A 27,156-nucleotide genomic window follows, 5' to 3' on the forward strand; every position below is an offset into this window, starting at 1 on the left:
AATAAAGCTTTAAAACCATCAGAAAAAAACACAAAAGTATTTTCTTGGGGAGACTTAGCACTTCCTGCATAAGTGGTCAACGGCACAATCCACAGGAACATATTACCCAACTCATCATATTTATGTTTTAGGTTCCCGTACGCTAACACAGTTCAAAGACACAATCAAGGACCAGTCTTGCCAACAGTAGGAAAACAAGACCGACAACCCAGGAGACAGGTGGACAAGGGCGGGCTGCACCCAGGTCAGGAGCCCGACGTGGGCAGTCTGTGCCCTGCAGCTCCGAGGCAGGGGTGACAAGCGGGTGCAGTCAACTTGGCACCAGCTCAGTGCGAGGCTTCCCGCTGGAGAGGACGCTGTGGTCTCATTTGTGGAAACGCAGGAAAGCAGCAACTCGTGAGGACGGCGCTCTGGAGAGCTGGGAGGGAAGGGCCGGAAGGGCTTCACTTTTCTGCTGCATTTCTCTTAGGACGACAGCACGCGTCCTAGGGCTCGTTTCTTTCTTCTCAGTGCTTTTCTATCACGTCAACTCTCGACCCAGAGAAGTGAGTCACGGTGTCAGGGGAAGTCAAATGTGTCGTGGGTTCTCTACAAAGACACCTGGGCAGCCCCCCGCCTGGCCCTCTAGAACCAGGCAGTTCTGAGAACAAACGAGGGGCCACCCGCAGCGCGGTGCAGACGGCCGCTGGCCAGGACCCCCGAGTCTGCCCGAGTCCCGCACCGCCCAGGGCTGAGGCCCTGACCCAGGTCTCACGGAGGTTCAGGCCTGTGGTCAGGGCGCCAGAATTACTGGCCGCCAGTGGGAGGAAATGCCTGGCGCCTGGACAAGTCCTGGTTCAGGGGAGGCAAATGCAGAAGAATCTACGGGCCGCCCTTCCAGCACCGGAGGTCCCCGCGGGGAACGGCGGGGACACACGTGGACCTGCTCTTGAGGCAGCCCCTGGGGAGGCCTGAGGGAGGAAGAACTAGCTGGCGAAGAACATTCCAGAAAAAAGAATAGCAGGAGCGAGCCTGCAGTGTCAGGGAACCCACGTAACTGCTCGGGGACCTGGTAACTTGTGGGGAGGGGGCCAAGGGAGGGCAGAGAGCCAGGAAACCCCTAGGAGGATTACCGCCACCAAGGCCAGAAGCAAATGGACACCACTCTCCACAGAGATTTAACAGTTTAATAACGACTTCTCCACAGCCCGACGGGGCAGCTAACCCACCCCGTCTTGCAGCAGGGCCCACTGTGCACCCCACACTCGCCACAGGGGCGGCTGACAGGATGTCCTGAGGACACAGAGTGCCCTCCCTGCCCGTGGCCTGGCCGGGCCTGCACAGCAGGACCTCTCCTCAGAGTAGTGGCCAGGCCTGAGAACGTCCCTCCTGTCCAGGCCAAAGGGCGGCCCAAGGTACCAGCTCACCCTGCCCCTCTGCTCACCTTGCCCCGAGCGCCCGCACGGACAGCCCGCCGGCAGATACTGACAGGCCTGCAGCCCACCCCACGTGGCCTGGGCTGAGCGGCCTCTCCCAGGAGGTGGCCCCTTCCCAGCAGGACATGAACGTGGCAGGTGCCCACCCACCACGAGGCTCAGGCCCAAGGTGGTGGCCCCTCACCAAGCCGTCAGGCCCAGCTACTCCTGACCCCCGACCCCTGACCCTGGTGGGAGGCGGCTAGAGCCCCGTCAGGTCCACAATGGCCTTGATGAAGATGGCGTCATCACGCACGTACGAATTCTTGGCCTCCATCTTGGAGACGGGGCAGAAGAGCGGGCAGCCACTGGCGATGTTCATGTCACTGACTGGCCTCTGGAAAGAGGATGAGGTCACGTCGGGTCTAAAGGCATCGATCACGTGTTCCCGGTTGTTCTGGTCAAGCAGCATCAAGGTCACCTGAAGGGAGAGCGGCCGGGGAGGGGCACCACTCTGAGTCACGGCCCCGCTCAGCTCCAACGCCGTCTGGGCCATTCCGGCACTTTCCGCCCATCAGCACCCGGGGTCTGAGGCTGCAGTTAACACTGCGGAGCTGCACTGGTGGGCGCCTCGCTTGCTCACGTTCACATGACAGAGGCTCTCGTACCAAAGAGCTCGCAGAGCCCCCACTGCCCTCCCGAAGGAACAGCGCCCTGTGCTGCCACCCCGACCAGAAAGCCCGGAGCCGGCCCAGCGTGGTGGGGGGAGAGGACGATGGCGCTGGCACCTTCAAGCCCTCCACCAAGGGCAGGTTCCGGTTCTCAGAGTGTTCCGTAACACCTGCAGGCGCAGGCTCTCCAGCCAGACTCCCTCCTTGGGAACCGACTCCGAGGCGGCATCTTTAACCGCTAGCCCCGAGGGGCCGTGAAGCCAGGGAGTCGACTGCGTGGTGCCCGAGCTCCACTGCAGGGACAGACCCATCTGGAGCCCGAGGGCCCGTCCTGACAAGCTCCCCACCCCACGGGGCCCCCGGGACAGCCGCTGGGACGGCCTCACGCACCTTTTGGTTGAAGGGCCACCGCAGGAGGGCGTCGTTGGGGCCCTTCATCACCACAAAGAAGAGAGATAGGTGTGTCCCGCGCCCGGTGCCGTCTCCGTTCAGGTAGATGCGCAGACACATCTTGTAACCATACCTGCTTGTGTAGAAGGCTGCGGGGGGGGGGGGGGGGCGCTGGTGAAGCCACGCCGAGGGCTCCCCCAAGAAACACAAACACAGAGAGAATGCCCAGGTTTGGGGGCACATACTTTTTCTCCAAGTGTGCAGACTTAGTTCCCAGTGAAGACAAGTGCCCCAAAGGAGAAAAAATTCATTAGGGAAAGCCTTTCTAAGAACCCTGAATGCAAGCCCCAAGTGGCCACACGTGAACCAGCTGTGAAGCTCAGCGGTGGCTCGGGCTCTGGGCCAAAGGACTGTGGTCAGACCTGAGCACGGCCTGGAGGAGGCAACAGTGGGTGACAAGGTGGGACAAGCTGGAGGTGACACTGCCAACCCCCAGCAGGGTGCACAGAGACACGTGGGAGCCAAGACCTGACGAGAGCCAGGCCATCCCTAGGAGCAGACCTCCCTGCTTCCTGCTCGAGCCCCCAGAAACCACGGTCCCTCAGCTCCCCAGACACGGCCCTGCTCTGGCAGGGCGGCTCCAGCTGGGGCGCACGCCTGACCCCCGGCCTGCAGCCCTCTTCTCAGTCAGGTTTCGTCAGAGATAAACTCAGAAGAAATTCCCATCATCAGGGATACCCCCACTCCTAGGGGAACGTGCTAGCAAGGAGGCACCTGCTCGAGTCCAGTGCAGAGAGGACGGCGCCCCGAGCAGACGGCCTGCTCCCCACCCAGGAAGCCGAACACGGGCTCTGTCCACGACCACCCCAGGAGACACGGCAGATCACACGGCAGCTCTGCCTACGGGCCACACTCCCCTTCCTGCCCCGTCACCTACAGCAGGAGAGTGACCTACACCCTCTGAGCCCGCGCCCTGGGATGCACCATGGCAGCAGCCTCACCAAGGGCACTGTTAAAGGGCACATGCGGCACTCTCCACCAGGGGGAGGACCGGGCAGGGGAGAGGCGGCCGTGCAGCTAGGCGCCCCCCCCAGGAAGGGCTGCGGAGCGACTGCGGCCAAGGCAGAGCACAGGACTCTACTCTGAGTCCCCGCTCGCGGTTCCGTCCCTGAAAACCCAGCGGAGAGGCGGCGGGCGTGGGGATTCCTCCCCCGTCGGGGAGGCGCGGCAGCCGCTCGTACTGGCAGAGGGCTCCAGCCTGGGGGGCACAACCATGTCAGACAACAGCTGCACTGAGGGCAAATCCCAGAACAGCACCTGGGGAGAAGATGGCGGGTGTGCGACCGGCCACGGCTTCCTGACGCTTCCTGGCGAAGTCGGAGATCTTCCAGACGAACACGCCATCGAAGGTGGTCGCCTGCATCTCGTGGACCTTCTGCTCCAGCTCGGCCATCGCCAGGTCCTTCAGACCGATGCTCCTCTCCAGCTGCTGCACCTGGGGGGCACGGGGAGCCCCGTGAGGGTGCGCGCCTCCTGGGTGCCGGTGGGAGGGGCCGTGAGCCTCCACCCAGCGTGCCTCTGAGGCCACCTTGCATTTCGCAGGAAGGTGCTTATCAAAGTGCCCCCACGCCCATCTTCCCACCAGTTTCAGGCAGGACGGCATCTTCCAGTGCCCCTGAAGCTTCACTGGGCTCCGCAGATCTTGAGTAGGCTCCATCCCCACAAGACCCCCAACCCCACCAACGGCCGAGGTTCAAGAGCTCCGTGCAGGCAATACACTCACAGAGCCCACATCAATCGCGAGGCCTGTCCCCCCACAGGCCAGAGAGAAGAGGCAATCTCAGAGCGACCACTAGGACCCCCACATCAGGCAGTCAGTGAGCAGGGCTCAGAGAGGGGCTCTGTGCTAGAAATCAAGGTGCGGTCCTTAAAATCCCAGCTCTGAGGCCCCGTGATGCCCTGGGACCCGCCCAGACTAGCCCCGTGTGCCCCAGGCCCAGACCTTGTTACTCAGGGCCTCGATCCTGTCCTGGTCCAGCCGGTGCTGCCGGCCGCAGGCCTCAGCGGTCATGGCCACCCTCTCCACCTCCCGGTTCAGGACGCAGACAATGTTCTCGAAGGTGGCCGTCTTCCTCTCCAGGGCCTCACACCGCTGCCGCAGCTCCGCGGCCTTGGAGAGCTCCAGCTCGGGGTGCAGTGTGCTGGCCTCCCAGCCCCCCACCTCGCTCTGGCCCAGGAAGTGGCCACCTGCTCCTGAGAGGTGCTTGGCCTCCAGGAGGCCGCCCAGCAGCATGGCCAAGTGCTCTCGGAGCCACTGGGCCTCGTGCTGCTGCTGCTTCTCACTCTCCACCTGCAGACAGGAGACAGGGGGCTCAGCCTGACCCAGGGCCCTGCGGACCTGCTGCAAGGCGGGTCAGGGCTGTGACACCTCCCTATCATTCACTTGCCGGCATGTCCCGTCACTACCTGGAGTCAGTATCTTCCAAAAATACAAGCCTTCCTAGTGACTTCTCTACTTGTATTTGAAAAATGACAGGGAAGAACATTTAAAAGTTGCCCAAGGAGAGCGGGGGAGACCAGTAAAGCTAACCTTCTTCAAATATTCTTTATCATACAGTTGACTTTATAGCCAAATTTCTTCTAAAACTTCACAACAAATAAAAATAATTTTTTTTAAGATTGTATTTGTTTGAAAGAGAGACACGAAGAGAGGGAGGGAGGGCACAGAGGCAGAGGGAGAGGGAGAGGCAGGCTTCCCGCGGAGCAGGGAGCCCAATGCAGGGCTCGATCCCAGGACCCTGAGATCATGACCTGAGCCGAAGGCAGACGCTTAACGACTGAGCCACCCAGGTGCCCCCAGATTTTAAAATGTTACACACTCTCAGGGGTGTCTGGGTGGCTCAGGTGGTTAAGGTCTGACTCTTGGGTTTCGGCTCAGGTCACGATCTTAGGGTTATGAGATCATGTCCTGAGATCGAGTCCTGAGTCAGGCTCTGCGCTCAGCTTGGAGTCTGTTTGAGAGTCTCTCCCTTTGCCCCTTGCCACTGACCCATGCCTGCACACACACTCTCTCTCTAATAAGCAAATAAATATTTTTTAAAATAGAAATAAAAATGTTAGACATTCTCAAAATATCAAAAAGCGGAAAGAAACAAATGAACCCCAGGAGGCACAGTGCCCAGAGAGCAGCTCCCCGGTGGTGCTGGGACAGGAGGCCCCCTGCCAGTCCGGGGGTGGGCGTGGGGGCAGTGTGCGCGTAACATGGGGCTGGGGACCTGCGGTCAGAGTCAACGTCAGGCCTCAGGTGGAACCACCCTCGGGACGCGTCGGACACTGACCGGTAGAAAGGCCGCGGCTGCCGCACCCCAGGCCCACACTCCGGCGGGGCCCCGGTGGGGGCCCGGGCCTGTGTGCGACGGCACCAGCACCGCGTCACCAAACACAGAGAAGCAAAGGCGGAAGGAACCATCCCTGTGGACGGCACCTGAGACCAGGTGTCAAGGCCCCAGGTGACAGCACCGCCAGGATTACCGCCATCGGAATGCTGCCAGGGTGTTTGCAATCGGCGGGGCGCCAGCCGTGCCCCAGGGCTCAGAGAGCCAGGGGGCTGCACACTCCCACGCCCCTCGGGGCACAGAACAGAGTCGGGGAAAGAAAGGTAGAGGCCACATGGACAGAGGCCTGAACGAGCTGCACAGAAGCCCACAGGTCGAGGTCCTGAGGTGGGACAGGTCAGTGTGCGCACGGACAGCCAGGCCAGTGACCAGCCCCGAGATGAGGTCAGGGGCGGCCAGGGCCACACAGGCCACGGAGGCAGGGGAGGCAGGTGGGGTCTGGGACCGTCTGCAGCAGCCATGGATCTCCGGGTGGACAGGACACGGTACCGGAGACAAGGGGAGGGCCCACAGTGACTGCTGGGCTTCGGCTGGAAGAGCTGGGCGACATGAGGGGCTCGTTTCGGGCAGGTGGGAGGACTGGGCGGGGGGGGCCCGGTGTGCAGCTGAGGCCTGAGACGCCCACCAGGTTATCAGGGAGGTACAAGGCACTGGGCACTTTCAGCAGAGAGGGGTGGTCAGAGGTGGGGCCCCGTGAGAGCACCAGGAGGACGAGCGGACGGAGCAGAGCCCGGGCTGAGGCAGGGACATCTGCGGGCCGAGGAAGCAGCAGGGGAAGTGGGAGGGAAACCAGGAGGCCGGGCTGGAGGCCGAGCAAGGACTGCATTCGGGAAGAGGGTGCACGGCACGCTCCCGCGGGGCCCCCTCTCAGGAAACAGGGAGCTCCCCTGAGGACCAGCCCCAGCAGACCCACGGCCAGTGGGACTCACCATCTCGGGGCAGCCGACGACGTGGAACCTGCACGGGACTCGGCACTTGCCGCATGCCCTGACGTGGTCCTGGAACTAGAAGAACACAGATGCTCTAAGTGCCCGTACTCTCTCTTCCCCACCTGTGCACGCTTTAGTCTCACGCTGAACAAAACCTGACAACCCCATTCCAGAGCCAGAGGTGCATAAGCGCACACGCACACGTACGTGCACACGCAGCTTGCAGGTGTCAATAAAGGGAGGTGGGTGCAGGCTGAGGGACTCACGCTGTGGGCCAATGTCTCAGAACACCTGCAGACACCCCATCCCACGCTCGGGCCTCTGCACCCCGGACTCTCCGCTCATAAGACATGTGGTGTCCGAGGCCCCAGGGCCTTGGGAGCAAGGAGGGGCCAGCCTGACCAGGGGTCAGACAGCCACCACTGACCCAGCGTGGCACTGGCACACGACCACACAGAGCCCCACAGAATAGATGCAGAACCCGGAAAGGGAACTACACACGCGCTGGGCGCTGACCCAGCAGCCCCTTCTGCCGGCAAAGACAAAGGTGGATGACTGCTCTCAGAAGTGGGCGAGGGCAAGGGGCAGCCACAGGACCACTTAAGAGAGGTCCCTCTTGCCTCTATCTGCCAGGGCCCTGGAATGACAATCAGAGCTACTAACGCCAAATGGAAACACAGGCAAAACATTAAACTAAAGGACAAGGGACTGTTAACGCAAGCTACCCAACACTTAAGAGTTCAAAAAAAACAGAGAAAAGAAGGACTAAGATTCTCTCCCCACCACAAGAAATGGGCAGGAGTCCCCAGTGGTCCCCGGTCCCCAGTAAGAGAAACACAGGTGAGCCCTAAGCAAAAAGCCCCAACGGATTCGTGATTTGAGAGACGCACACTGAACCTCCTGGGACAGTCTTTCTCAGGCATTACCTGGCGAGCCCCCAAGGGTGTCACCACACCTGCTGGTGGGGCTGGGACCAGCACTCTGACCCGTCAGCACACTGTCCCTGGTTTTCACTCTGGACCCACACAACCATTTTACAAAACTACAAGACAATTTGCTCCACAAGGGCAATCTTAAGAGACTTGAAAGCAGAGAGACGAACGGCAGCTAGCTTACCACCGAGAGACTGCCTCCCAGGACCGCCAAGACGCAGCAGCCTGACCGTGCGTTCCGCAAGAGCAGAAGGAGCCAGAGACAGGCCGCCAGCACACAATCAAGGACTGGCGTGGGGAGCGGTGGGGCTGCGTCTGGGGGGGCAGCACCTACCACCATGCCCTGCAGCAGGAAGAGCTACAAACACGGACACCAGGCAAAAATCGTAACCACAACTACCAGTATGAACCCACGACGTACTTTCTCTTAAGATGGAACATGAGGGGCGCCTGGGGTCTCAATGACTCTTGGTTTCAGCTCAGGTCATGATCTCAGGGTCGTGAGATCGAGCCCCGCGTCGGGCTCCCCGCTCAGTGCGCAGTCTGCTTGTACCTCTCCCTCTCTGTCCCTCACCCCACTCTGCTTGCGGGCTCATGCTCTCTCCCAAACAAAATTAAAAAAAAAAAAAAAAAGGAGCAGAGTCCCACTGCGGCCACCAAAGTGTTCTGGATGAAAGGCAGTTGAGTGGGCAGGCTCTGGGCCAGGGTCTCAGGCACGTGTGACTTCAGGCTGGGTCATTTCCACCTCCGGAAGTGTCACAAAAAAGCGACACAAAGGTCACCTAACCCTCTCGCCACAAGCCACTGCTTCTCCTTCCGGCGCCAGGTCGGAGCCCCGCACCACGGCGCGAGCGCCTCCCCGCCACCGTGCCCCACCCGCCTGTCCCTGCGGGCGCCGGCAAACAACTTACTTTCTCCCGTGAGATCTTCTTCTTGCCACAGCCATCGCAAGTCAAGGGGAACTTGGGGCAGACCTCGTGGTGGGCCTGAAAGACATGGTCAGGGGCCAGGGTGTGTGCGAGGTCACCCATGCCGTCTCACGGCCTCATTCTGGGGCGGCGGTTCCCCTGAGACCTCCAATGGGGTGGGTCCTGCAGGCGCTCAGAGGCCTCGGAGAACCGCCTCTTCGTCTGGCAGCTCCAGGGCAACGCGAGAAGGACGAGCCAGCAACGGTGACTCGGGGAGAACACTGCTGCGGGTCACCCTAACTGAAACTGGGCCACGAACGGTGCCAATGGCCGCTCTGGCCCCGAGGCGCAAGGCTGGCGGGACTGACCACGGCCCTGCGAGGGGATGGAACGCCTCCGGGAAGCCACCCCTGGCGGCCCGATGCACTCTGGCCCTCGGCAGGCCACTGCACTGAGCGGCTTACAGACGAGGGGACTGAGGAACGCAGCAAGGGCTCCTTGGGGACGCGGTCGGCCGACAGTGCAGCCCAGCTTCCTTAATAAATAGCAGCAAAGGAAAGACACCCGCGGAGCACCATTAAAGATGAAGAGACCCTGCAGACACGTCATCGAGGGGCAGTGTGGGGACAGATGCTCACAGACGTCAACGAACATGGGCAGCGAGTGAGTCAGGGACAGCAGGGAGTCGCCTCAGAAGTAACAGTAACACATACAGCTCTCCAGAAACAAACATGCTCAGAAACAGTCTCAAGGATTTTCAGGGAGAACGACACATAGCCTGGGACCCATGCACTGAGCGTGGGGAGCCCGAAGCAGCCCGGTGAGTGCCGGCACGGACACGTGCGAGTGAGGGTGGCATGGGCCTTGCACCGCTGCTCTGTGTGTGCATTTTTCTAAAATAACAACTGAGCTTTGCCTTCATACCCAACGCAGTTCCCCACCCAGAACCTTCTACCTAAGTGGCTGCAAGGGAAGGGCTGGCGGCATGCAGCGAAAACACCAAACCAGCCGCGATGGCAGCAGTCAGCTCTGCGCCGTGGCGACAGCCCACAGGGCGCCCTCACCTTCATGTCTGCCCAGCAGCAGGGCGCCCGGCAGTGCCTGCAGCTGAGGCTTCTCTCCGGGCACTCGTGCTCCGAGTGATGCTCCTTCTCCCCCAGGCGAACCAGGCCTTTGCATGCCGGGCACTCGGTCAGCATGAACGGGCAGTGTCCTTCATGGCAGCTCTGGCAACAAAGGGAGCAAAAGTGTTGACAGAGCGCACAGGGGAACCTACAGGCTGCCGTCACCGGGCTCCGCGTGTGCACAGAGACAGGCGCCCCGCCGAGGGCCACTGGGACCCTGCACCAACCCCACAGTGCCAAGAATCTCATTCACTGCAATACCTGTGCTCCGGGTCAGAGCCGAGTGGGGCTCAAGTCGAGCTGGTTGCACCCCACCCATGTGACACCCCAAAACATCCCTCCCTGGGCATGCTCCAGAGTGACATTCAGGGACAATAGGACCACTGTCCAGACAGTGAGGGGGCCACAGAGGGCAGGGACAGTGTGGGGTAGAGAGAGGCAGGAGCAGAGGGAGGGCACTCCAAGGGGCGACAGAGCCCAGGCCCCAGGCGGAGGGCCTAGAGCAGGGCCGCTTCTAAGTGGACAAAAGGCCCAGGGGTGACGAGAGTCTGTGTGCTGGGAAGACAGGCCACAGCAGCCAGACCGGAGCCTACCTGCTTGTGCCAACACCCTCGCTGACAGCCCGCACCGGTGGTGTGGCCGGAGAGGGTGTGGCGACGTAGGGAAGCAGGGCCCAGCCCAGGACCCTCCAGCTGACAGCACCCAGGAGGAAGGCGGGCATGGGCTGCCCCTTCTGGAGCCACAGAACCACATGCAGGTGGGAGCAGGAACCCAGCTGAACCCCCAGGCGGTGGCTTTCCTGAGCGGGGAAGGTGGTGGCAGAAAAGATGGGGAAGGGCGGAGGAAGGACCCGGAGCCCACGACCCAACACAGCCCGCAGGTCCACGGCAAGTTTGCCAGGAAGGGGAACTGCAAAGGGGCGCAGGGTGGGGGAACAGGGAGCTCAAGGTTTGTCTCTTGTTAAGTGTCTTTTACTGTGGTAAAACATACACGACAAACTTTACCATCTTCACTGCTTTTAAGGGCGTCCGTGTGTTCACACTGCTGTGCACCGACCCCTCTGTCCGTCCCCAGAGCACGGCCATCTTCCCACACTGGACCCTGTCCTGTTAAACCCTGCCCCCCCCCAGCCCCCCGCCCCGCGTCTGTGGGGCCGACTCCTCCGGCCTCCCGGGGGTTTCCACTCACACACGGGATTGGTCCTTCTGTGCCGGGCTGACCTCACTCGGCACCATGTTAAGTTTTGGGCAGGACACACTAGGGCACATTGGGGACAACGTGGAGCCCGCTGCGGAAGGAGGGGGAGGTCACTGTGAGAGAAGTTCTGGACTGGCCCAGAGCAGGAGGAGGCCCTCCGCCGTGGGCTCAGCATCTCCACAGAAGTCTGGGCAGGGGCAGCCAGGCTGCGATGCCCTCCTGAGGGACTGGGCCTTCAGGGCTCCCCCGGACAGCCTGGTCGCGGCACACCTGAGAGGAGCAGGGAGGGCCTCAGACGTGCTGTTCCCGAGCGGGAAACACGCTGGCCGTGTCTCCATCTCGTGCCACAGGCTTGGCTGTAGGCGCCAAAGCCCAGCACTTCCCGAGGGAGCAGAAGCAATGGGTGAGCTCCAGAGAGACACAGCCCATGTGCGGCGCCATTCCCGCCAGTCTTCCCACATGGAGACTGCAGAGTCACGGCCGGTGGGGCCCACACCTCCTCACAGGACCCCACGCCACAAGCCCCCGGAGCAGGCATCCGTGCCCTCTGACCTCCCACGGGGTCACACGCCAGACCAAATGCCACACTCCCAGCAAGCCTCCCCAGTGACCCCATGGCAGCCCAGCAGAGCACCCCGCAGGCTGCCACACGAGGTCTGCTGTCCGAAGGACGCACACCAGGCAGGCCGGCCAGCCAGGACACCCCCTGCCGCACGACGCCCCGGACGCTGTGGCCCAGCAGAGGAGCACTCCTACACTGTCGCTGCAGCCTGCTGGGCTCCCTGCCGGACGGCCTAGCCCCCCCGATCCACTTGCACTGCAGCAGAGCATAACCTCCTGGAACCCCCAGGGCTGGGGCAGATGGACCGCACCGCCTGGGCCACACCAAGTACGTGATAAACAATCACAGTGAACCAAGGAGGAGTCCCAGAGATGGTCACAGCTCACAAAACGGCAAAGATACAGCACCTATAGTCAAGGTGCTGGGGTTTGATTAGGACTGTTGTTGAACGCACAATAAAATACTTGCAGGAGCGACGTAGGGGCCCCAAAACAGCACAGAGCGGCCAAGGGTACCCAGTGCTCTGCAGACTGCCACCCCTGTGGTGTGTCTGACATCGGAGACCTGCACACCTGTCACCCCAGGGCCGCCTCTGAGCAGACACACAGCACCACCTCATGGGCTCAGAGGGACCACCCTCGCGTCGGCTCCAAGAGAAGCACACACTTTGGAGAAATCAGTATTTATTCAACCAGAATTCAAACCAAGTGTCCCAGCGAACAGAGCTGTGTAGACTCTGAACTTACTGGGATGCGTGGGGTGACCAAGCATGCCTGGCTCGGCCCTGCCTTTCAACTGCGGCCTCCGGGCACCTAGGTCTCCTCTCCAGGCCCTTCTCCGGAGAGCCTTCCCCCCGCCAGCCAGCCCCCTCCTCTGCCGCCAGCCACAGGCTCTAGGCCCGTTCCCAGAGCAGCAGCCCGGGGGCTGTGCACTGGGGCACCTTCAGCACTTGGCAGGCGCTCCACAAATGTCTTTGACCTGACCCGGAGTTTTAAGTCATTGCATTCTTAGAAAATACTAGACATGTCGCAAAGGAAAATCACATTCAATGGCTAACCAGGACTTTCCCAACAGCTCAGCCACAGCACCAGCACTTCACAATGCCACCACGAGTTCGAGCACCGCAAAGGGCAGCCGTGTTGGCTCGGAGTGGCGGGCGGGTGTGCTCGGAAGCCTTGATCTCGCCCAAGCCTGTGACATTCACAGCCAGGGAGAGGTTTTACCAAAGGGCCAGGCCTAGTGTCCCAGAGCAGCGCCCGCCCTCCCACATGACCAAACCCACCCTCTCAGGGACTTTCCGGGGCTCTCCGGGCCAGCCAGGGACTTTCCAGCCTGCATGCCTGCAGGGCTGTGGCCGAGCCCACAGGCTGGCTGTGGTCCCTGGCCCTCAGCTGGAGACCCGTGAAGCCACCGCCTGCCCGCACCACGGGCCTGGAGGCAGCAGAAACCAGCCTCCCAGAGTGGAAGGTGGGGGTTATTCTACCTGTCCCCAGGGGGGTTTCTGGGTCCCTGCAGAAGGCAGCACAGCTCCCCGTGTCTACTCCCTGTGCCCCTCATGGTCTCCTACACCCACCCAACCCCCAGAGCCTGCTGGGGCTCTCCACCCTCCCAGGAGAGACCCCAAACCCAAGGCCTACTCTCTGGACAGCCCCAGGCAGTAACAGCTGCAGAGCAGAACCTCCCACCTGCATGTATGCAGCCCAGGGGCCTCTGGGTCTCACTCCTAGGAAGGCATCAGAAAGGGCGTGGGGAGCCCAGAGCTGCTTCACTTCTAGGCCTCAGGTGCCCACTGGAAGGAAAGTGCATCTCCTAGCCTACCCCACCAGAGGCTCCTCCCTAGACACGGCCAAGCTGCTCCTCTGGAAACATACAGCTTACAGCCTGAAGACCAGAAAGTCTGGTTGGTCAAGAGAATGAGGGAAGTTCGGCACACAGGCCGGGAGCAGGAAGGGAGAAGGCTGCTAGGAGCTCAGGTCTCACTTCCAGCCCCGACGGGCCCTCCGCCACTATCACGACTCAGTGTCCAGCGCCCACCTCATGGCAGGGGCTATCCCGGGGTCGGGGCAGGAGAGTGCCTGAGCTTAGGAGAGCCAGGGTTCCACACCCAACAGCCCCTCCAGCCTCGCCAACAGGGCTGTCCATTGTGAGAGGCCAACCTGCTACTCTGCACCACTCCCGCCCTCCTGTCCGGGCAGCCACCCTGCCCCTTCCTGCCTCTCTGGCCCTCACAGGAGCGGACTCCCACAGGACATGTCCTCAAGGATGGGCTCACTTCACTGAGCACGGTGGCCTCAAAGTCCACCCACATGTCAGGATTTCCTTCCTTCCTTTTTATGGCTGAATACTATTCCATGGTGTGGACAGACCACATTTGGTTTGTGTCTTCATCTGCTGGTGGACACCTGGCTACCAGGACGTTTGTGTGCCAGTAACCGTCTGATGCGCTAGTTAAGAAGAGGGGATGGCCAAATGCGTGAGCTATGGAGGCTGCCTGCTGTAGGCCTGGCCTCTAGCTGCCAATCACGCAGAAGCCCCCACCGGAGGCTGACAGAGGCCTCGGCAACATAGGCACACCAGCCCCTGCCCTGTCACTGGCCAGGTGACTTTCTGTGATCACAGACCAAATGTGCAGCTTACTCTCGCAATTTCCAATGACTGTACAATTCAAAATGAGAAAGCCCTTGTCTGAAAACATACGACCAAAAAAGCTCCTTTCCTGCACATTCCGGGAGATGCTGCAGCGGTGCCCTCAGAGCGAAGACGAGGTCTGCCACCCTCTACAGCATTCCGCCCAGCAGGAAATGGGGCCCAGCGAGGTAACTCCCCCTTCTGAGGCACGATCCCCCTAAGTCTGCGTGCACCTATGGGGAGCAGCTAGGCACTCCCTGGCGGGCTCGTGTAGACTCCGTGTGATCATTTTAGGGGCGGGGTTCAGGCTTGGGAGGCCGTGCCAGCACAGGGGGCCCCTACCTCATACTCTTTAAGAGTCCCCTTCCAGGTGCAGCCGTCGCTGGGACAAACGGCCGGCAGGCTCTCCACCTCCCTGCGTGCAGCGTTGTCTGGGAAAGCCTGAGGAAAGCATTCCTAGGGTTAGGCTGCCTCCTCCCAGCTGCCCGCCACCCTACCCCGCCATCAGTGCTGCAAGTCTTCCAGACTGAGGCCCAGGACCAAGACGCTCTCTCCCAGCGAGCGCTCCAAGCTCTCGGCGTGACCGTGGCAGGGAGGGGCGCATCCTAGCTGCTCAAGCGCCACACAGCCAGCGGTGTTGTTAAAAGAAACGCCAAAACATTTTCTGTTCATTTTGACGTTTTTTGCTTGAAGACTTTTCACTTACCGAACCGCTTTCCAAAATGGAAATGCCTTCTTCGTATATGCCCTCGTGAACGCAGGCAGCACAGTTCTGAGGCCCGGAGCTAGTGAGGAAAGGGGGAAAGGCCCACCATCAAACCCGCTGCAAAGAACGCTGTGTGCAACTCTCCACCCGAGTTCTGCGCCTTCCAGACTGACACCGCATCACTCAGGAGCATGCATCGACGTACCACGGTGAAAACCTTTAAAATGGGGGATAAAATCCAAACCCTCTAATCATGTCGATCCCTTCCACTGTGAACAGAGGTGCTCTCTGATGGCCCACCACTTGGGGCCAGGTCCCCAGGAAGGAGCTGCTGGCTCCCTGCGCCCACCCCGGCCCTCCATGTGCCACGGGGCCCCGCCCTCAGACTAAAGGCTGTGGGCTCTTGGGGACGTGTTCATCATCTGGAGTAGCACATCCACTGCAAACGGTCTTGTGCCCACGTGACAAACTAGGAACAGCCGGGAACGGACTGTGACGTGTTTATTTCAGCCCCCGCGTCCAAGTCCATGTGCAACCCATCCTCCTCCGTCACGAGCTTCACGCTCTCGTTTGCAGCGAACCTCTGCCGTCAGGGAGCACCACCCGGAGCACATCCCCTGCGGACGCGTGAGTGCCTGGAGCCGCCTCCCTGGGCAGCACGGCCCCGAGGCGAGCCCCACTGCCCACTACCCGCGCGCAGTACCTCAGGATGCTGGTCAGACAGTAGGAGCAGTAGCGGTGGCCACACTGCGCCTGGAAAGGCCTACGCAGGATGTTCCTGCAGGCCGAGCACAGGTACTTGTCCTCCAGCTTGGTCCCCAGGAGGGTCTTCGAGAAGCCAGGTTGCAACAAGTCTAGGGAGCCGGGAGGGGTCACGCTGGCTGCAGCCATGAGAGCCGCAAACTGCCACGTCCTAAGGAAGAACACAGAACGCGTCCTGGAGAGTCCTAAGAGGTGCCTCAACTCCAGGGTCCTCCTCTAGGGAAAACAGCCCTTGCCCGGCGGTGAGGTGCCTGGGTTGTCAAGCTACCGGTGGTCAAGAATCTGAGAAGCAAGACTTTAGCACTCTGGAGAGCGTTGGAGACAATCTAACCCAAGTTCCCACTACACGCATGGAAGCCAAGGCTTAGCCAGGGGCAACCTGCTCACGCCGCACCAGCATGCCCTCCTGAAGCCTCTAGACCAACAGGCTGTTCTCAAGGTCACCCAGCCTACCACGGACAGAGCGTGTGCCGGCATTGGAGGATGCCACCTTCCCGCCAACACTGGCCATCCGCAGTCCTTGATCCTTGTGCCTTCCTGTCTAGCCCAAGCTTCCTACAAATCAGCCCGGCAGGAAATTCTGACCAGCTGTGCTCGGTCTGAGGCAGTAGCCAAGAGGTGGCCACCCTACACATTGGCCTCCAATGTCACCCGAGAGAAGGCATGTAGCCTGCTTGGCACCACTGCTCTGCTCCCCGGCCACCGCCACCAGGGTCCCTCTCACTTGAGAGCTGCCCTCTGCTATCCTCCAGGCCTTGGCAAGGCCCCCGAGGCAAGGCAACCAGGACGCACAGCTGGATGGGGGAGAGGCTTCCACAGCATTCTGAGACCTTGCACGGAACGCACTGTTCAATGTCCAGCATCTCAAAAGCAACTGTACTGCTAACCCTTAAAAAAGGACAAGCCCCCGACAGCCCCTGAACATGAAGCACTATTAACTCAGAGCCGCCCTGGCCCCCTTGCAAATGCTCCAAAGAGCTTCCTTCCCCAAATGCCCCTGGAAACACGTCCCTGGGTCTTCTCCCGGATGTGCATGGGGAGCACATCAACTTCCAAACCAGGGCATTCTGAAATGATGTGCCTCTTTCCTATGTCCATAAGGCGGTCTTCAGTGTCCTGAGCTGGTCGGACACCACAGAAAGCAGCGACAGACAGTGTGTCCCTGTTTCCTATCTACTGGGCAAAGCCACTTTCAGTCAAGGCTTCTGGATTTGTAATCTGTGAGGCCCTGCTTGGGCTGGCATGCCAGAGCACACAGGTTATAGTTTTATAACCTGCAATTACTCCTCCAACCACTGGACAGACGGAGGGTCGTGCCCACGGCCACTCAGCAGGATGGCACGAGTCCCTCTCGCTGGTCCACACACTGTCAGCACGTGTGGGCGTGTCTGGGCCGCTGGACCATCCATCTGTCCCTCTGACAACTGGGGGATTTCATTCTTTCGAGCCCTCATGACACAGACATGTGGGCACTAGACAGTGCCACTTAATAAGGCCTTCGGTGGAAAAGCTAACCCAAAAGTTGGAGAGCTCACGGACGCACTAACAGTGCCGGCCAGGGCAAGCAAGGGGGGAGGACGCCCTCAGCCCACGTTTTTCAAGGCCACGTTTGTGCTACACACAAATACCGACCAGAACAAAGGACCCGTGAAAGTCTGCTTACTCTCAGGCATTCTGCACATTCTGTCTTTTTTCTGGTCACGCTACTAAATTGATTTCACGAACCATCAATGATTTGAAAATCACTGCTCTATAAACTACATTAGACAGAGACTTTTACCTTTAAATAACACTAGTGGGAAAAAAAAGGCACACTCTTTAGATCTCTACCTTATGTTCAACTCGTTAAGTGAAAAAGAGCATCACATATAAAGGATGCTAAATTTAGTCCTGTTTTATACGGACAGAGAAAAAAAGCAAAATAAGAAACAAACACCACCATGACAGGGCACAAGGGCTACAGGGATGCTTTTCTCATTTTAAAACCTCACCGAGCAGCTTCCCTCAGCATCTGTGAGACAAGGCTTTATTCTTTGGCATTGATGTTCCATCTACTTGAAACCAGGCCCATCTTTTTGGCCGACTGATCACTCCTGTGGCAGACTGAACTCATTTTACTAATCCATCAACGTGTACTCCTGTTAGATATAAAAGAACCACACAAATGGCCTCTTTCTCCAAGTGATGAAAAAGGTGAAAGGCCGCAACACACAGCCAGGCCTCGATGACCTCATCAACACAGCCTACTCAGCAGTCACAACTACCTGACACAGCACCCCCCTGACGGTGGGGGTATTTCTGTTCTGAATGTGGAGAAGTGGCCCTGGAGAGCCCAAGGAGCCCACCCACACCACGCACCAGCCCACAGGTCCTGCCACTGCCCATGCTGTGCTTGCGGAGTTCCCAGCTTAGTCCTTAAATGTGTGATTCAAATCTCATTCATACACATTTGATCTTTTGAGAACTGTAACGAAAAGACATCATAAAGACTCAAAAGTGTTGTGCCAAATGTAACACTTTGAGGGACACCTGGGTGGCTCAGTCGTTAAGCATCTGCCTTCAGCTCAGGTCATGATCCCAGGGTCCTGGGATCGAGTCCCACGTCGGGCTCTCTGCTCAGTGGGGAGCCTGCTTCTCCCTCTCCCTCTGCCTGCTGCTCCCCCTGCTTGTGCTCTCTGTCAAATAAATTTAAAAAGTTAAAAAAAAAAAAAGTAATACTTTGAAGGCCATCAACACTAAGTCCTGCTGCTGTGGTGTGGTGCTTGCCCCAACCCTAGACTTCCCTGTCTCTGGCCCTGAACTTCTGAACCTCTAGGTGGTCTGCACACGTCCACCCATCTGGAATTACATGGGGCCTGGGGGCCTCCCTGGGTAACCGGCGCAGCCAGCAGCACCAGACACAGGCGCCGAGGACGGGGGGGGGGGGGGGGGGGGGGGGGGGGGGGCAACCGGCTATACTGCATGTAGGAGAAAAGGACTCAGGAGTCAGAAGCACCCCAACCTAGAACCAAAACGCCCTACTGGTCCTGTCAAGCTTCCAAATCCTCTCGTAGGTAAGCTGGTTATAAACATTTGCAATGATTCGTGGGAACAAGTATTCCCATTCAGCCTGTCCTGGATTTCATATTCATTCCCCAAAATCAAGCTTCAGACGTGAATGCACACACTTCGTACAACCAACAGATTTGTGTTTTGTTAAAAGACCATTTCTACCAGAGAGAAAACAGTATGTCCAGAATGGTTCCAGTTATCCGAAGTTTGAGGACAGACAAAGCTGGCCTGTGATAACAGAAGCTGGGAAGCAATCCCCTTTGGCGCCATGGGGCTGTGACACACTGGAGACTCGCTCCTCTTCCCTGTTCCTGGCACAAAGCTCCTAAAACCCCTGGGATTTCCCGAGCCACGGGGACAGGGAAGCCTCTCTGTTTTTCATAAGCCCCTTCCACATCTGCCCCCCACCACCAGGGAGGGGGGAGGGGCTGGAGATTGACCTAATCACCAATGACCAATAATTTAATCAACCATGCTTTCATGACGGAGCCCCCATAACCTCATGAAGAATGAGGCTCAGAGAGCTCCACAGTGCTGAGAGAGGGGTGTGTTGGAGGGCATGGAAGCTCCGCGTCCCTGTCCCACACCTTGCCCTGTGCATCTCTGCCATCGGGCTGTTTCAAGGAATTGGTGTTTGCTGGAGTTCTGTGAGCCACTCTAGAAACCACTGAACCCAAGGAGGGGATCCCAGGAACCACATATTTGGTGTCAGAAGTACCGTGAGTAGAGAAACACAGCCATTTCCCATTCAGGGGGTCAATGCCTGCAAGAGGCAGGAGGGGGCCTTTTGGGGTGCTGGAAATGACCGTATACGTCGACAAAGGTTCATCTAGCTGTATTCTTGGGATTTGCACATTTTGCTGCATGTATACCTCAACTTCAAAAAAAAAAAAAAAGATGGAATTTCTACCCCCTAAGAGTCAAAAAAGGCCTTTAAATCCCTAATTATGGTACACCCATGCATGTTTATCCAAAATAACCCTGTCTCATAACATTAAAAATGGCAGAGCAACCTGAAAACCAGGTTCTGACATGGAAGGGTTAGGGTTAGAGTCGGGGCGTCCAGCCCCTTGACAAGCCCAGGTTCTGCGTCAGTGCAGAGCAGGAGGACCCAGGGAGAGGGGCGTCCCCGCGAGGAACCACCAGCTGAGCTGGAGGCCACAGGGCAGTTGGCACCACTGTCCCAGCCTGGGGCATGAGATGGGGTAGTGGTGTAAGTCCCCAGACTAACATCAAATGAGACATGGGAGCACCTGGCTGCCGGGGTGGGCGTCATCAAGCCTCCAGGCAGGCACAGGGGTTCAACCCTCAGCCTGTGAGACCCCAAACGCCAGGGACTCAACTTCCCAAATTCATGTCCTCACTGACAGCCAGTTCTGTTTTGTCCAATACTGGGATTCCGTGCCTGATTTTACCTGGTTCCACCCAGTTCCAACACACCTGCCTAACAAGCCCACTGAAGCAATATTCGAGAAGGCCAATCAGCATGCAGCTGGGAGCACAAGACAACCCCCTCCCCCCTGCCCGGAACTAGAAATCCAGTTTAAAATATATAATTTTATACTTAAGTTCATCTTTTTCCAGGCTCAGCATAATGCCAAATAGTAGCCTGGTACCAACTTCACGCCCAACAACTTGTTTCCATCGCGAGCAGATACTGTGGGGGAGCGTTTCTAGTCTGAAGTGCTGGCTCACATGTCTTCGCACGATCTACATGCTGATACTGTCTATGATTCAAAACTGGGGCTCTCTCAACAGGGACAGGGTGATCCGTCAGTCATGATGCAGCAACTCTGTCCCTTCTTCCGCCTGACCCAAGTGACCACCCTGCTCCCCCGCCCCTCTCCCTGACCTCTGTCAGTGCCCGCACTTCCCCCTGCCCCGAGAGCTGGCAGCCCATCAGCTCAGCCCATCGGCTGCTCCAGCCACACTCTCAGAGACCACTCTCTCTCATCCACTCCCCTTGAACAGCTCCGCCCTCCACAAACACCCGGAATCTGACTGCACTGCGACTGCTGGGCCCTGGCCGCCGTCCCCCGTGACCTGATACACAGCCACAGCCTCTTGTGGTCCTCCCGGCAGCCAGAGGGACCTTTGGCTGGGACTCAGTTACTCTACCCTCACATTCCAAGGCTTCCCAGTGGTTCTGCCCGCCACCCTGCCTGTCCAAGGGGTCATGGCTTCTCAACAAGGCCTTCCCTCTCAGCGGTCATGAAACTGCACTGTGCGGGCCTGTCTCCTCTGGATAATAAGCTAAGCACCAGGAGGTTGGGACCCACGTCTGTGCATGGGGCACTTGCCGCCCCAGGCTTCCCAGGCTCCCGGCTCCTCCATGGACTCCTACACACCCATTAATCCAGCCTTTCCTCCATACCATTTCAAACGGGGCACCCCGATCCTGGAACGTGTACAGGCCTTCCCTTCTGAGGTACCCCCCTCTTCTACCTCCTACCCCCATCCCTGCTGAGTACTCACCTTCCTAAACCACAACCAGGTCACAAGACCACCAGCTCCACTTGCCCCTGGAGCCCTGCCGGGAAAGTGTCCTCAAGCCTATTCCTGCTCAGACCCTGGACGGCTTCCGGAGTCTGCCTCTTGCACCCCCCTCCGAGGCTCAGACCCTCTGTGCAGGGGTGGGACACTGTGTGGCACAGTGACGTGTCTTCCCTGTGGACTCAAGGGCCCTCCCCACAAAGGAGCAGGCCCAGTGCACGGAGAGTGGCACAGCAAGCACAGGCCGGACCCCAGAACACCATGGAGGTGCGCACCCCACTCCTGGCGGCCTGTGTGCGGTCCGGCCGTCATTTTCTCTGGATTTTCTTTCCTGGACCTTCTTGCCTTTGGCTCTACACACGTTCACGATGTCCTGCCGTGGACACCCGCGCCAGCGAGCTGAGCACGCTGCGGGGAGGGTGGGCAGGCGGGCATTTCCCGCTGCCAGAGAGGGACCCGGATCCGATTCTCCAAACACAGAGTGAAAAGGCCTTCATCTTCTTGGAGACGAGGCCTTCTCTGGAACAAGTGCCCCGTGAGAGCTGTGCCCCAGTCCCCAGGTCCCACCGTGGCCACCTACTCCTGCAGGTCCTCACAGAAACGACGTCTACACTGATTTCCCCGGGGAAGTTTAAAAAACCACTCAATAGAGAGAGAAGCCCCGGCTGAAAGCCCCCTGCCCTCGGAGCCCCCAGGGTGGCCAGCAAGGTGTGCAACAGCGAGGGGCACACACAGCCGCAGCACGTCTCTACAGGCTCCTGTCCTGCACTAGGCGCGGTGCTGAGGACACTGAGGCAGTTAACGGGCCGGGACCACACAGCACACTGCGGCCACAGGACGCAGAGGCCTGCGACACCGCAGAGCACTGGAAGGACATGTGGCGCAGACTGGGCATGTCAGGAGGCACCGGCAAGCAAAAGGACCAGCACATGGGGGGGCCCGGGGGCACGGCTGGTTAGGTGTCTGACTCTTGGTTTTGGCTCAGGTCATCTCGGGATCCATCGAGCCCTGTGTCAGGCTCCGTGTGCCCTGCTGGAGAGTCTCCCTCCCTGTGCCCCATGCTCAAGTGCCCTCACTCCCTCTCAAATAAATATGACCAAAAAAAAAAAAAAAAAAGGACCTGCACAGAGGCCCAGTGTGCCCAACGTCCCAGTGCATGCCTTTGGGAGCTACGGCTTCAGGGGGCTGGGCTTTATTCTGAGAACCGGGCACCCAGGGAGAGGGGCCGCCCAGATGTGTGGAAAAGCCACCGCTGGAAGCACTGAGGGCCTCTGTGGCTTGCAGAAGGCTTGAAGCTAAGCAACTCTTAGCGTTTTGTTTTAGATTCAAGCATTAGTGAATACTGTGGCATGTAAATCGTACGGCACTTAAGCTAGCAACGATGTGAGGCTGGTTGAGACTTCCACGTAAAACCCACCACTGCGTGGACAGACACCACGGCCCTCCCACACTGCCAGGCTCCAGGGAGGGCGTCTGCTCTCCCGCACACTGCTGTCCTGGGCTCTCCACTGCCACGGACCCCTGAGCAGACAGTTCTGAGTCGCCCCACTGCAGGATCTGTACCCCAGTGCCGAAGGTCATCCCCATGTCCTCACCACCCAGCTCCTGCACACACACAGGACACCCCACCTGTACTCACGGGCGTCGGGAGGCCACGGGGCTGGGACAGGCACCGTAATGGTACAGGTGATCCTTGAACCACGTGGATTTGGCTCGGACACACACATTTTTAACAACCCAGGGCTGTAGAGGTACTTTCTGTCCCTTCCATTTTCTTAATACCGTTTTCTTTCCTCTAGCCGACTTACGGTACGAGGAGGATACACCACACACACGACGTACAAAATATGGGTTAACTGACTGTCCCTGCTCCCCCGCGGCTGTTGGTTCAGTTGGTAAGGAGTCAAAAGTCACAGGCGGTGCTGCAGCAGGTGAGCTGGTCAGAACAACACGGGGGAGTCTGGCCGCGCGCAAAGACACGAACGTCCGTGAAGCACTCTCTATCCGAAAAAGAAGGGCTGCACGCCGCCTCTCGCCTCTGCAGGGCTTGGCGCCCAACCCCCAGGGCGTTCAAGGGTCAAGTGCAATGCAACTGACCCAGAAGAGCCTCCAGGCCCAGCAGGAGGTGGCGGGCGGCGGGCGGGGCGCCGGACGGGCAGAGGGGGCGAGGGCGGGGAGCCGGGCCGACAGGGCGTGACCCGCACGCGCAGGGGGCCGGTCCCCCTCCAACAGGTCAGCAGCCCCGCCGGGGCTGGGGTCGGGGCGCCGGACACGGGGCGCACAGGCCCGCCAGCGGCTTCCTGGCAGCTGCGCCTGGAGCGGGGGAACGTGCGGCGCGCTGACCCCGGGCCGGGACCCTCCCCCTGCCGGAGCCGCCGTGGACGCCCGCGGGCGTTCGCGAACTTTCTTGCGCCGGGCCCGCTCCGACTTTCGGTTTCCGGGCGGCCCAGCTCCGAGAAATCCCCTCAGGCCCGCGGGGCGGCCACCCTATCTGCAGGCCCCGACTCCCCGGCGCCACGCGCGCCCGCCGCCCCGGCCCCGCCGCCGCCACCGCCGCCACCGCCGCCACCGCCCCCAACTGACCCTCGACCCCCGACCCCCGACCCCCGCGGCTCCACTCACCAACGGTCGCCGCGCGCCCGGAACTGCGCGCCCGCCCAGCCGCCGCCGCCGCTGCGGACCCGCCCCCGAGCCCGCCTGATTGACTGGCGCTGGGGCCTACCGGAAACGCCCAGCGAGCCGTAGCGGGCGCCGATTGGTCAGATCTCCCCCCGGCCCCCGCTTCGGCCCGCCCTCCCGACGGACTGACGCCAGACCCTATCAGGAGCGCGCCGGGAGGCCGCAGCGGGCGCCGATTGGTCGGAGCTGCCGCGACGTGGGCACTTAAGTCGAGCCCCGGCCCGGTCCCTGCGAGGTCCGCGGATCGCGGGTGCTGGCGCGGCGGGGCGCGGGCCGCTGGTGGGCGGGGAGCGAACCTCCTGCGGGAAGCCCTTCTGTGCGCTTCATCTCCGGGGAGCCTGCTCCATGGGCAGCGCCTTCCCTTCCCCGGAGCCCGGCTCAGAGCAGGACTCCAGTTTGGGTTGCAATTCCGAGAAGTACAAAAAAACCCTGCTCGAAGAGCGGGAAGGATAGCAGGTCCCCCGTCGGGGTAGTGGAATGTTCTAGAACTAGATGGTGGCGATGGTTGCCCAACACTATGAATGAACAAATGCCACTGAATTGTACCTTTTAACGTGGTTTAAATGGTGGATTATTTGTTGGGCGAATTTTTCCACCAAACAAAGCCAAAAACGCACAACCTAGGGCCTCCAGACACATAAAAATGTGGCACGCACAAACATCTAGAAACAAGGCAGTGGTCTTGGCAGAGAAAGTGGGCTGAGTGCGGACCCCATCTCTGCCTCTGTGTGTGTGTGACCCGAGGCCAGTCTGTTTCTCCACCTACCAAAGGAGACTATTTCTCCCTGAACGGCGGTTCTGCTAAGGAACTGACAAAGAGCATCTTGTCTCGTCTCATACTAGTGTTCACAGGTGGCAACTGCTCACTGTACTTTGGGAAAAAAAAGAAATGAAGACTCAGAGAGGTAAGATTCTTTACCCCGGGGGCGCCTGGGTGGCTCAGTTGGTTAAGCGACTGCCTTCGGCTCAGGTCATGATCCCGGAGTCCCGGGATCGAGTCCCGCATCGGGCTCCCTGCTGAGCAGGGCGTCTGCTTCTCCCTCTGACCCTCTTCCCTCTCGTGCTCTCTCTCAGTCTCTCTCTCTCAAATAAATAAATAAAAATCTTAAAAAAAAAAAAGATTCTTTACCCCGTCACACAGCACATCCGGCACCCCCACTCTGAGGGGATCATCTAGCAATGGGAACGGTTGTGGGATGGGATAAACCGAAGAACAGGGGCGTCTGGGTGGCTCAGTGGTTGAGCGACTGTGTTCTGCTCGGGTCGTGCTCCCGGGGTCCGGGGATCGAGCCCTACATCGGGCTCCCTGCCTCTCTGCTTGGTGGGGAGTCTGCTTCTCCCTCTCCCTCTGCCTACCACTCCACCTGCTTGTGCTCTCTCTCTCTCTGTCAAATAAATAAATAAATTCTTTAAAACAAAAACAAACCCGAAAAAGAGGCAGGATTTTTTTTTTAAAGATTTTATTATTTATTTATTTATTTATTTATTTAATTTATTTAAGAGAGAGCACAAGCAGGGGGAGCGGCAGGCAGAGGGAGAAGCAGGCTCCCTGCTCAGCAGGGAGCCCGACGCGGGGCTGGATCCCAGGACCCTGGGACCATGACCTGAGCCGAAGGCAGACGTTTCACCGACTGAGTCACCCAGGCGCCCCAAGAGGCAGGTTTGAAGTGACATCATTTAAATGCTCCACGTTTGGTCCAGAAATGCTGGCATCGTGCATAAGCGTTACTTGGTCTGGAGTCCGAACTCCCCTTTCCAAAGTGCCACATCCTTGGATTCAGCCGCTGGGCTGCCTTGCCTCTGATAGAACTCAGGCAGAGGCCGGGTTCCATGAACTTCGGGGCTGAGTTAGTTTGTCACCAGCAACTCCTCAGTCCAAGCTACAGGTTCAGTGAAGTTTCGTTCAAATCCTGTGACTAAGTGAGCTCCTCCCAGCATCTGGGAGGCCAAGGCTGTCCTGGGAGCCCACCAGCAGCTGGGCAGGAGATGGTTCTTGTTACGAAGAGGAGGTTCACCTGCAGCAGTGGCCCCTCCCTCACCCCTTCCTTCAGGGTGAAATCAGGAAGCTGTCCGCCTACCTTTGTGCGGTAGCTCCCAGAGAGCAGCAGACCCCACTCTTCCAGGATCGGGGACTATGTGGCCCTGAGTCCAGAAGAGATTTCCCTGGCAAAGTTCCTGCCTCCTGGGCAGGCAGCCACTTGGAGACCTCGGCATCTGCAGGGCTGGGCCGATCTTAAAGTACCTGCCGGTGGTTTCAGCGGGAAAATGCTCTTTGACTTTGCTGTTCCTGAGGATTTTCACACACACGTTTTTTAAAACTTTGATTCTGGTGACAGGCCTTTGAGGCATGCAGAGTTGAGAACGGGAGAGGAAACCCCAGCCCAGCCCAGACTGGGAAGTGGCCAACCCGCCCCCGCTGACCAGCTCAGACCGGGTGACACCTCAGTCCTGGCTGGCTGGAAAAGGGTGACTCACTCTGGTCATCAGGCAGCTCAGGGGATTCCCACTCAGGTTCCTTCCTGCCAAAAAGAAAGCAAAACTCCACCCAAGGCAGCCACCGTGGGAGGGCTTGGGGAGGGCCTGAGGCAGCCCCAAGCGGACTGGGGAGGGCCCACATCATGCTCCCACTGCTCCCTGAAGCCTGGGGTCTTGGAGGCAGCAGAGGGCCGCTGTCCTGGGCCTCAGTGCCCCCCAGAGAGAGGCATGGGCCCGGCTGCAGATTGGGGTCCACGCTGCTGCGGACGCGGGAGAGCCCACCAGCTGCCCGCTGGGCCTGTGGACTCCTGCACCCACTCTGCCAGACGGCCCGATGGCTCTCGAGGCAGGCAGCCTGCCTCCACCGCTTCTGTCTCCCCTTCCCATGGCATCCCCTGTGCCCCAGACGCTTCTGAACGCTTGCTGCACCTCCTCTCCCAACAGGGCATGGCTGTCCCCCTCAGAGGCCCTCACCTCGTCCTTTCCTCACTCAGGCCTTTGGGAATACAGACAGAAGCTGGCACACGGAGCCCCAGGCAGGAAGGCTGACCCAGCCCCCCGCCCCCGGCAGCACCCCAGACACAGGATGCCCCTCGTGTGCCCAGTTCTGTCCCCGGAGGAGGGATGCCTGCTCGGCAGCGCTTGCCCCGCGAGGACGGGCTCCCTCACCCCACACACGCCGGCTCCCGCCCTAACAGCCCAGCTTTCTCCTCCTCTCATTTCCCAGACATGTGATGGTGAGCCCGGGGCTGCAGCTTCTGGAGGAAGCTGGTCTCGCTCTCACTGTGCAGTCATCTGACGGTGCCTTTCCAGAAGGCCAGCCAGGAGGGGCTCCCCCCGCCCCCAGAGTGCACAGCCAC

At 59.6% G+C, this 27,156-nt stretch overlaps 1 protein-coding gene across 7 annotated transcripts; it reads right to left on the reverse strand.

Moving 5' to 3' along the window:
* Positions 1–23,818, reverse strand: TRAF2 (TNF receptor associated factor 2). Of its 7 annotated transcripts, none has more exons than XM_035723686.1 (11): positions 23,765–23,818; positions 15,540–15,749; positions 14,837–14,915; positions 14,473–14,571; positions 9,684–9,845; positions 8,623–8,697; positions 6,780–6,854; positions 4,458–4,805; positions 3,773–3,950; positions 2,456–2,604; positions 1–1,875 (listed from the first exon to the last, which is right to left on the reverse strand). In XM_035723686.1, the coding sequence occupies exons 2-11, from the start codon at positions 15,725–15,727 to the stop codon at positions 1,657–1,659; spliced, it is 1,572 nt and encodes a 523-aa protein (XP_035579579.1). In that variant the 5' UTR covers positions 15,728–15,749; positions 23,765–23,818; the 3' UTR covers positions 1–1,656. The 7 variants fall into 7 exon arrangements, with proteins under 7 accessions (XP_035579579.1, XP_035579582.1, XP_035579576.1 ...); XM_035723689.1 differs by lacking the exon at positions 23,765–23,818 and adding an exon at positions 22,782–23,203; XM_035723683.1 differs by lacking the exon at positions 23,765–23,818 and adding an exon at positions 22,772–23,013.
* Between the last annotated feature and the right edge of the window lie 3,338 nt (positions 23,819–27,156).

The sequence above is a fragment of the Zalophus californianus genome, chromosome 13 (genome assembly GCF_009762305.2).
Source record: "Zalophus californianus isolate mZalCal1 chromosome 13, mZalCal1.pri.v2, whole genome shotgun sequence".
Lineage (NCBI taxonomy): Eukaryota > Metazoa > Chordata > Mammalia > Carnivora > Otariidae > Zalophus > Zalophus californianus.

What these genes read in the sequence shown, in the direction of transcription:
- TRAF2 (XM_035723683.1), bottom strand. Translation starts at nt 22,869, where the DNA reads ATGTGTGTGTCCGAGCCAAATCCACGTGGTTCAAGGATCACCTGTACC. An exon ending in GCTGCTGGGCAGACATGAAG is followed by an intron (nt 8,698 to 9,683) that starts GTGAGGGCGCCC and finishes CATGTCTTTCAG; the next exon opens with GCCCACCACGAGGTCTGCCC. An exon ending in AGAAGATCTCACGGGAGAAA is followed by an intron (nt 6,855 to 8,622) that starts GTAAGTTGTTTG and finishes GTGTTCTTCTAG; the next exon opens with TTCCAGGACCACGTCAGGGC.